Source organism: Anastrepha obliqua, chromosome 4 (assembly GCF_027943255.1).
Source record: "Anastrepha obliqua isolate idAnaObli1 chromosome 4, idAnaObli1_1.0, whole genome shotgun sequence".
Classification (NCBI taxonomy): domain Eukaryota; kingdom Metazoa; phylum Arthropoda; class Insecta; order Diptera; family Tephritidae; genus Anastrepha; species Anastrepha obliqua.
The window spans coordinates 93,650,171-93,661,221 of record NC_072895.1 but is presented as its reverse complement, the minus strand read 5'-3'; the positions used below and the strand labels follow the sequence as shown (position 1 = coordinate 93,661,221).

The 11,051-nt window shown below is 33.0% G+C and overlaps 1 protein-coding gene and 1 non-coding gene across 2 annotated transcripts; one reads left to right on the top strand and one right to left on the bottom strand.

Annotated features, from left to right (window-relative positions):
• Window positions 1–4,707: 4,707 nt before the first annotated feature.
• LOC129246630 (small nucleolar RNA Me28S-Cm3227) lies at window positions 4,708–4,791 on the top strand. The gene has a single exon (XR_008582499.1). It is a non-coding gene; the product is annotated as a small nucleolar RNA Me28S-Cm3227 (small nucleolar RNA).
• Window positions 4,792–6,034: 1,243 nt separating this feature from the next.
• On the bottom strand, window positions 6,035–7,246 carry LOC129244854 (peptidyl-prolyl cis-trans isomerase E). The gene is made up of 4 exons (XM_054882742.1): window positions 6,964–7,246; window positions 6,496–6,906; window positions 6,259–6,431; window positions 6,035–6,198 (listed from the first exon to the last, which is right to left on the bottom strand). Exons 1-4 carry the CDS (start codon window positions 7,162–7,164, stop codon window positions 6,054–6,056), a joined length of 930 nt encoding a protein of 309 aa, XP_054738717.1. The 5' UTR covers window positions 7,165–7,246; the 3' UTR covers window positions 6,035–6,053.
• Between the last annotated feature and the right edge of the window lie 3,805 nt (window positions 7,247–11,051).

The following is an 11,051-nucleotide window of genomic DNA, read 5'->3' as shown; positions in this document are numbered from 1 at the left end:
GTTTTCTGTGTAATAGATCATTCTATTTACGCGTGTAAAGAAAAACGTCAAAGTAAAAAACTAAATAAAACGGACGCCGGCAATGAAAACATCTAACATCTAATAAAATGTTTGTTAAATATTATTAATTTATGTTTTCATAAACGCTTTGTCCTCTTATTACTTATTATAAAATGTAATATCGAATTTTGCATTTATTACTAATTACTGCATATGTGAACGTACTTTTACAACCCCGAAATCAACCCATTTTCAATTAGTGTGGCAATTATTTGGATAGTCTTCACTCAAGGCGAATGCGTGCAGGGTGACTTCGGTAGGGCAGCTAATTTGATTTTTTTTTCGATTTGGTTTTTTGAATGTCGAAGTTAAGTGCTACTCTTTTATGACATTTTTTGTTTTTTTAGCGAATACAAAACCATGTAAATTCTATTGTTGCTCTATTCTACCAAATTGTATGAATTCCCCTAGGTCGCATTCATACAATGTGATATCATAACAACAGTACATTTAAGAGAGGAATAGCGAGGAAATCGCACTGAGTTATTCGTGCTCGGACAATTCGTTTTGTGTTTTCGCTATTCTTAATGTCAGTGATGGTAAATGATTTTTTGAAAAATCCCTACACAGCCCAAAAAAATTTCCTACTTTTCCCTACGCTTCAAAAAATTTTCCCTACAAAATTCCCCACATATTTTTCTCCTGTGTTTACACTATAATGAGGCACTTGCAACGTCAAAATTGAATTTTTTGCTTAAGTTTTGACCTTGGTGCTGTTTTCACACTTTATAAGACACTTTAATAAAAAATTGTATTTCAAAAATATATATAAATACACATATATGAAGAAAAATTCAGCAAAAAGACTAAAAATTAGACTTTTTCATTACATTCGGTTCTGTTTAAAACAAGACAGAGTTTCTATTTTTTCCGAAGCCGGCACGATTACTTTTAAGATTGGGATAAAATGGTCCACCACTTGCAGCGCGGCTTTATGCTCAGCGAAGAACATGCTAAATCTTATTTCGAAATTTCTGGAACCATTTGGTTTACTCGGCTTTTTCTTAAAAAAAAAATGTTTATTTTTGGGTCTTTTTTATTGCCTTTATATTTTTTTGGTACGTTTTTGCTTCGGCGTGCTTCTGCAAATCAGAATTGCTAAAATAATTGCAAACTTAATTCAAAAGTGAAAAGCATCAGGAAACGCGGGACAACTAACAATTTTCGCGCAAATGGCCTTTGGTGACGGTCAAGCATTGTTTGACAAGAACTTAATATGTGTACGTGTCGGCTGATTGACGCTAATATCTAAAATTTTTGATTTTCATCATTCAAAAGCCGACAACAAGTATGTGTGACACGACGACACCCGACTGCACTAACACACACAAAGCTCAGTCAAGCATGCTGGACCGTGCCCCGAGGCCAAAAGAAAAAATCGCCTTAGCGTTAACGAAGAAAAAAGGGCAATGTTGCCGTATTAACGCTTTAAAAGTATGCTGCCATAAGGAAAAAATACTGGCATGAAATCTTACTGCGGCTTTTTATTTTAAATGAACTTTTTTAATTTTTCCCGCTATTTTAAAATTTTTTCTGTCCTTTTTAAAAATTCCCTACATTTACAGAATTTAAAAGCATCTGTCCTTCTTTTTCGACAAAAATCCCTACATTTACCATCACTGCTTAATGTTGCTGTTGACTATGGACTAGCAACAAAAAATGAAAACGCCGGACTTGCTGAACATTTTTCCATAACTGCGATTAACCGAAAGGGCGAAAAAGCCAAAAAGCTCGATTTAATTTGCTCTTCCTGTGTAATGCTACTGGTACATACAAAAAAGTTTTCGTCATTGGGAAGTCACAAAATCCTCGATGTATGCGCAATGTGGAAACTCCTTTGCCGTACTTCGCTAAATCAAAAACATGGGTGACAACAAATATTTGGAATAAATTATACTTTCGCTTGAAAAGCAGGTCAAAAAGCAAAACAAAAGAGGTTGTCTGTAAAGTCGGTTTACTGACGATAGTTTAACGTGATAACGTCATAAGAAAATACTGATTGAATGGTTGCATTTTTCAAAAGAAAATTTTAATTTTATTTGTTTGATAGATATTTTGTATGGATATAGAGAATGAGTTAACATTAACATAACATAATATACTTTAACATAACATAACATAACATAACATAACATAACATAACATAACATAACATAACATAACACAACATGACATAACATAACATAACATAACATAACATAACATAACATAACATAACATAACATAACATAACATAACATAACATAACATAACATAACATAACATAACATAACATAACATAACATAACATAACATAACATAACATAACATAACATAACATAACATAACATAACATAACATAACATAACATAACATAACATAACATAACATAACATAACATAACATAACATAACATAACATAACATAACATAACATAACATAACATAACATAACATAACATAACATAACATAACATAACATAACATATCATAACATAACATAACATAACATAACATAACATAACATAACATATCATAACATAACATAACATGGTGTTCAAACAAGGTAACGACGCATGAGCAAGATAACAACGCATTTTTTGGTGCGTGCAGCCGGCTACATAGAATTATTAGACGTTATCACGTCAAAAAATAATAATAACATTAAAACAACAGGTATTATTAACAAACTTGGTTTTATTTTAAATTCTTCAAGCAATCAAATTAATAATAATCAATAAGAAGGCATATGCAAATACAAATACGTGAATTTATATATGTACATATGCGCATATACATACACATATACGCTCACTTAAGTAGGAGAGAGCAAGATGTCGAACGTTGCCGTTCGTTTGCTTTGTTTGCTTTGTCGTTCGTTCCGCGCTTTCGCTTGCAGTTCATTCAAGGTAACGGCAATGAGCAAGGTAACGACAAATGAGCAAGGTAACGACAAATGAGCAAGGTAACACTAATGAGCAAGGTAACGACACATTTTTCGTGCGTGCAGCCTGTTAAATCGAATTATAAGACGTTATCACATCAAAATAATGACGTCATTATTTCTACAAAAATAGAGGCCCTTTGTGCATTGGATGTGTTGCAACGTTACTTTAATGATTATGCAAAAGATTATAGTTTGCTGTATGAAATTGAAGACGTAATCTCAAAAACGTCTATAGAAGACTTAAACCAAAGAACCCAAATAAGATTTAGCCAAATATTTTTATTTCTACTTATGTTATTATATATATATATGCGCGTACACCCTTTTTGGGTGTTTGGCCGAGCTCCTCCTCCTATTTCTGGTGTGCGTCTTGATGTTGTTCCATAAATGGAGGGACCTACAGTTTCAAGCCGACTCCGAACGCAGATATTTTTATGAGGTGCTTTTTCATGGCAGAAATACACTCGGAAGTTTGCCATTGTCTGCCGAGGGCGACCGCTATTAGAAAATTTTTTTTCTTAATTTTGGTGTTTCACCGAGATTCGAACCGACGTTCTCTCTGTGAATTCCGAATGGTAGTCACTCACCAACCCCCATTCGGCCGAATTATGTTATTACATATATTTTAAATATTCAAATGAATTCTGTTTTGTGACTTATGCTAACTCTGAATAAATAAAACTGCAATAAATTATAATTTTTACTCGGATCTTATTTTCTTATACTTTGGTTAAAAAAAAACTTTCTGATAATTGACTTATTTGTGCGGGTAAAAAAATCCGTATAATTGCACATTTCGCTTAAGTGCTCACACTCACAACGTAAACGTACACGCGTATCAGCTGACACGATTAAAATAATGAATGCCCCATGTAAATAAATCCTCAGCACCGTTCCGCTCCGTAGTATCGTACGTTTACATTGGTGAGTGTGAACACAATTATACAATACAGACTTTATATCCTTCGAGGGCCAGTGAATAGGGTTTTGAGTGTCGTTTATGTTGCAATTATCAAAAATACAACAATTCGACTTAAAAAAGTACTGTTTTGAAGACTTAGTACAATTTAAATTTTCAAACATCAACACTGGTTTCGACTGTTTCGAATTAAATTCGCCTTGCTTGAAACTCGTTCATTTCGCTGTCGGATTTTGAACAAACTACATCAGAAACTGCGTTCTTCATTGGTCGCAGTTGGAATAAAAAGTTAGAAAAACTGATTGAATAAGAAATGTGTCATAAAATATTGTTAGAAATTCAACCGGCTGAATATTTGGCAGCTAATGAATGTGCGAAAATGTAAAAGCCGAAGAGGATGGCCGTGAAAAGAGCTGATAAAGTTTGCCATCGTAAGTATTTTCGTTGTTTCTTGTCTTTGCTGGATAGAAAATTTGATGATTGTTCTCGTCCTGAAAAAAGTGTTGTACATTTAATGTTATAATTAATTTGTATGCGCTTAAATTTTTTGCGGATAGATAAGAACGGCCAGCTGAAAAATATTTTCTATAAAGATATATTATCTTGATTGTGGAATGTATTTAAATTAAATGCACGTTTTACAGATTGGCAAACATGGTGTTACCTTGGTAGTTAATATGGAACAGGCTTGATCCCCAGAAAACAGGTAAATAACAAAAATGTGTTGGAGAAATCCTCTTAATTTCTGTCTTAAAACTGTACAAATGCCCTAAATTATTATTTGGTGTATTTGCACATTTAAGTCGTAAGTGATGATAAGTTTAATCATAAGTTAAATAAATTGCTGATTCACAACTTAAAATTAAACCAAAAGGATTCTGAAATGTATATTAAGTAGGACATTATTTGAAGCATTTTCAAAACGCTGCTACAAAGGTTCTTTCCTTATTTTGCAGATCTCGTTATCTGGTTGCGAGGAAGTGGAAATGTAAAATAGCTGATGTTCCCATGGCAGTCGGTGCTACATAACCTGAACGACGCGGATTTATGTTCGGACAGGGAATTTCTCCTTAACCGCATTCCCCTTATGTGAATGAGGAATGTCTATGTTGCTACAAGAGCAGCATGCCTGTCAGTACATTGGCTACAGGATTATAAAGGTTTGTATAGTAACTATTTCCATTTACATTATTTCTCTATTTGATGAAAATAATAAGCTGATGTGAAATCATGCTGATAATCACAATTAAACCAAAAGGATGCTGAAGAAAAATAAAAAAAAGCAAGCATTTTCAATTGCATTATTCTGTATATTAATATTGCTTCCCTTTTATTCCTACAGTTGCAACGTTCTCGCTATGATCAAGCCTACGCACTCGAAAATTCTTTACGAGTTTGTCAATTTTTGACTAATTTTGAATCCACTATGACGCTAAATCTTATGCTGTTAAACTTTGGATTGGACTCGTATATGAAAGGTTAGTATATACATATACGCAAATGGAGATGTAATGCAACTTCGTACATGATGACTCATATAGTATAGTTCATTTGAAACATACATGTAACAAATTTTATAACTGAAGTTTATAGAAGAGACAAATCCTTTCTCATTAGCTCCGCTCAAGCTTTAATATTCCAATTAATATCTTTTTTTTAGGTTTTCTGATTGAAAATATTGCAGATCTTGCCACAATTACACAGTGAAATTCTTCAATGGCGGAAAAGGTATGTATAATTCGTGTCACCGGTTATATTAACGCTGCATTGATGATTTATCCTAACTCAGGATCCCTCTACTGAGTCGAACCCTTTACAAAACCATGCTGTTCACTTTTTAACTGATGCATTATTTAAAATGCATTGGTGGTGGCTTAAATTCTCAAAATATTAATTTCATCTATTTTGTTTTGCAGGTATATGCAAGTCACATTGCATTCCGATGTTCTATTTGAAATCAATTCGGGGAAAATAAAGAACTCTAAAACTGTAAGCCTCCAGCAGCCAGAAGAGGTTATATTTGAAGAGGGCACCACATTTACCATGAAAGTCGGCTGTCTTGTATCAAAGCAAACCATCAATACTTGTATTTTGCTATAATCAAAGTCAAATAAAATAAAAAACAATGTGTTAAATAAATTTTCTGTGTTTATTTCAATTCTCCACATGAGTAAATCACAATTTTCTGTGTTGTTGCGCCAGATTTGCTGCCGCAGCGTTCCATCTTTCGTACTACGTCGGCGCCGCTGATTACATGGCCGAAAACGACGTGTTTATTGTCCAACCAATCAGTTCTGCAGAAAATATAGCAATATTAGAGAAACATTAGCAATTTTAGTCCGCAAGTATCTTACTTCGTCGTACAGATGAAGAATTGTGAACCGTTAGTGTTGGGCCCCGAATTAGCCATTGATAAAGTACCAAAACCATTGTGCTTGAGCGTAAAATTTTCATCGGCGAACTTCTTGCCATATATAGACTTTCCGCCAGTACCGTTGTTATTTGTAAAATCGCCACCTTGACACATCTATCAGGAAGTATTTGTATGTTTTAAAATCTTAAAGGGGAAAATTATTTAGTTTATTACATACGAATTCTGTTATGACTCGATGAAAGGTGCTGCCCTTGTAGCCGAAGCCCTGCTCATGGGTGCATAGCGCGCGAAAATTTTCCGCCGTTTTTGGCACCACGTCTGCACGCAGCAGCATTATAATGCGTCCGACATCATGACCACCGATACGTATATCAAAGAAGACTTGTGGGTTGCGTTGTTCCGCTTTTTCGATAACCGCGGGCCCACTCGGTTTGCTGAAAGTTTCCTCTCCACCCTCTGCATTAGCGCCGCTTTCAGGTATTTCTGTCTCATCTCCTTTTAATGTTGCGCCGGCATGTTTTTGCAACCAATCATCGTCCGCCCAGACAGGTTTGAAACTGCCCTCCTTAATGCGCACCGGCTTAGCCAGATTTACACGTATCGTGCGGCCGCAAAGTTCCGAGTCGTTCTATGAAACACTTTTATTTTTGACTATCCTTATTTCAATATTCAATGTATAACCTACCATATTGTCTATCGCTGCAGCCGCATCCTCGGACATTTCATATTCGATGAAGGCGAATCCACGATGCTTTTGTGATTCATAGTCGACAGGCATTTGTATGTCGGCAATATCGCCGAAAGGAATGAATGCATCGTTCAATAGCTTCTCAGTTACTTCATCGGCTAATGCACCTACGTAGATAGTGCGTTTATCATTGGACATTGTGCAAAATATAAATAATTTCACTTAAAAAACATTGAGTATGAACGTAAACAAAACTAAGTGAAATAGAAGCAGCTAGAAGTGTCAAACAGTAGTCACTTTTAATTCGAGACTCGAACTACCGCTGATCAGTGCTGCCACATGTAATTTAATTACCGGAACGACCCGAACTTATGCATATCTTCAAAAATTTATCGGAACTGTTAAATGACGTTACACCAACAACAGCACTTTTTTATTATGGCCATTTTGGGCGACAGCACATATATGCATATATTTGCGGTAGATTTAGGAAGACATTTCTTTCTGTCACATTACTATTTCTTCAAAATTCTGTGCTCCAGTAAAAATATATTAAAGGACGATCAATTTGTATTGTTGTTGTTTTTGGAAAATAGTTTTTATACAAAAAGAAAACTTATGCATTTAATTTTTTTTAATGTGTATTTGCAAAACACTTAGAAGCAAAACACGACTTAATAGGTAAAAATGAAGTATAAATAATATTTATCAATGTAATAATACAATAATTAAAATAACTACTAACTATTTTACTAAAAGCTATATGTCATGATGTAATTCCTTTCTACGAAATTCTCTCGACTAGTAGACTATTCTGTGGTGAATCCTGCAACCAGTTTCCATATAGCGCGAATGCTACCAGTGTTCTTGTAACTGCAGGTACATAACTAACGATAAAAATGACAATCGTAGCGCCAAGTAACAGTAGAATATCTATAAGAAAATGAAAATATTAAAAAGAAATTATTAATGCCCATGCTAAATGAATTTATTTCCGCATTAACTGAAAAATTAACTGAAAAATTGTCATAGTTAAATACATTTGTATGCTGAAAATGAAGCTAAAGACGTGGATGATCTCTAGTTTCATGGCAAATGGTACACCATGCCATATGAGCCACCAAACAATCACTTGCAAGAAAATTGTAAGAAAGAAGTAGTACAAAATTGGATCTAACCGAAAGAAGGGTTTTAAAAAAATTAAAAAATATTAGAAAACTTGAGTTTGTTAATTATATTTTTATAAGAAGAATTTTGCTTTTAAGTAAAAAAATATATATTGGTAAACCTATCAATTTAGAGACATGCCTCATCAAATGATTCAAGTATTTTGGACATGACCAGCAATTGTTCCAAAAAATATTTTGTTTGCAGGCTTGAATATAAAAAGAACTTAACTCTTTGAGAAACTTGTTTTTTGTGTCAAGAATTTTGTCTAGATAGATTTAGATATTCAATATTGAAAATAATGGGGTAGATAGTATCTTAGGTTCTTTTTAAAATTTAGATTTTTATTAATTATTCAGGAAAAAATATACTTTATATATTTGAAAAAAAAAAAAAATTTTTTTTGGTTTGTTCAAAATTAATGTATGTATATATTAAAAAGGGAGCGTGTCATTATTCTGTATTACAAAATTCTGGGTGACAAAATTCTGTAAATTGCAAAAAAATTCTGCTTTTTTAAAATTCTGCTTTTTAAAATTCTGCTTTCCAAAATTCTGCTTTTTCAAAATTCTGCGTGTTTAATGCGAAAAATTCTGCTTTATTCAAGTTTTGTGATTTTCGTCATACAAGAAGTAACAAAATAAACATTTATTCCATAAATATACATATCGCACCCTAAATACAAAAGGGTCACAACTCAAAATTTTCCACACTCGAGCTTGACTTGTTTACAGTAGCACAGAAAACAAACTATGTGACATATCACGCTGAAATTTGCCATGTAAGCTTATAACAGTCCTACCAAAAAACAAAAAATTTATTTTTGCCATATGTCATCCGCGGACCGTTTTATTGATAACGTCTCGTTCATATTTGAGTAGAAGGGACATTTTGAGTTGTGACCCTTTTGTATTTAGGGTGCGATATGTATATGTTTAAGCGAGAACAATATTTTAGTTTAGCCAATTACAATATTTTTTGGAATTCTTTTTAAATATGTAGTGTGACTTAATTCATTTGTTTTCTTAATAATTCTTCGCAGCTGTTCGTTTTTTTTTAGAAGAGTTCTACGCAAAACTACTGTGGATTGCGTAGCCGGAGTCGGACTGATGAGGGTTATTTTTTTGAAGCGCGGCCGAAGGAGTTCTACGCAAAAATACTGTGGATTCTATCGAAACTGACGAAAAATTTTTTATTATTATTTTTTTTTTTAATTTAATATCTCGAATAATAATAATAATAAATTAAATAATTATAATACACTACCTCTTTAACATTGTTAACATTATATTATATTTTAATACAGAATTATGTAATACAGAATTTTGAAAGCAGAATTTTAGAAAGCAGAATTTTAAAAAAGCAGAATTTTAAAAAAGCAGAGTTTTAAGAAGCAGAATTTTAAAAAGCAGAATTTTGTTTTTAGAATTTTGTACATGCAGAATTTCGACACCAACCCTATTAAAAATATACTTTTTATATATGAAAAAATATTTTTTTTTGTTTGTTTAAAATTAATTTTCTTTTTGTTAATTTGATAGTTTGCTTCTTTTTATACTTAACTATGCTCCGAAATTTCTGTAAGTTTCATATCGTCCCCTTAGTATTAAAATAGCCTATAAATTTTTTGATGTTTTGAGAAAATGAATTTCAAACTTTTTGTCGAAAGTAGCACTCACTCAAATCTCGTTATGTCTGTAAATATTTATTATTTTTTGACTGACGTTTTGACCCACTTTGTGGAACTAGAATTTGACAAAATTTTGACCACATATAAAATCGACGATGGAGAATCCAAAAATTCAATAAAAAAATAATAGCCTATGAGCACATAGGCTATTGTTATACTAAGGGGACGATATGGGATTCACACTTTTCGAGATTATTTAAATCGTGGCGAATCAGTGAAACAGCCCACGCTAGCGAAGCACGAACATGTCAAATAAAAGCCTTCTGTAAGTCGACGTTGTGTAAACATTCGGGCACCGAATGATTATTGACCGAACAATTCACCAGAAAGCGCAGAAACTAAGCTTTAGAAAATTAGAAAAATTGAGAAATCTTAATTTTTTACTTTATCTTAAATAGTAAATTTATAAAGGGTTTTTCAATAAGGGCGAGTAGATGTTGAAATGGAATAAAATGGCGTTTGCTGTGTGGCACGTAGCGCCGTCCTGCTGGAACCACATGTTGTCTAGATCCATATGGTTCAATATGGGTCATAAGAAATTGGAAGGGCCACCACGTCTACCGAAAAATGGGCGCAATGCGCGCAACATTTGCGTTAATGAACACTCATTTTGATAATAAAGTTTTATCATTTGAACGTGCTGTTCAATCGTCTAACTTGCCATGATGATTTGGCATAAACAACTGAATAATAAACAAGAGATTTGACAGATGTCACCAAAACAAAATGGCTGCCACAGGGCGCCAAAATCGACCCGCGCCAATTGAAAAACCTTATATTTGTCCCTTCTTTTTCCCCAAGTTTCAATGGACTTATCAACTTTATGAATTGAAAGCCATTGATTTTTAAATCTTTGGACTAAAAAATTATATTTTTAGCCTTGCCTTGTATGTTAAATTCTATGTAAATGGTTACAAAAAAAAAAATTAAATGACACACAGTACTACCGGATGATTAAATTAAAACATTGTTTCGAAGAAACTCTGAGTTTCAAAATTTTTTTGCACAATTTCAACAAGCAATAATCAATACGCGATTCAATAAATATATTTTCAACAACACTTTTATACTAAATACAAGAGTTTCTGTGTTTCCTTCAATGCAAACAAGTTTTATGTATTTTTTTTTTTTTTTTTCAACTTACGCGCAAACACTCGCTCCCATGGCTCACAAATCGAAATTTGTGTATTCAATTCGTAGAGCATAAAAAGCCATTTAATATAGTTAA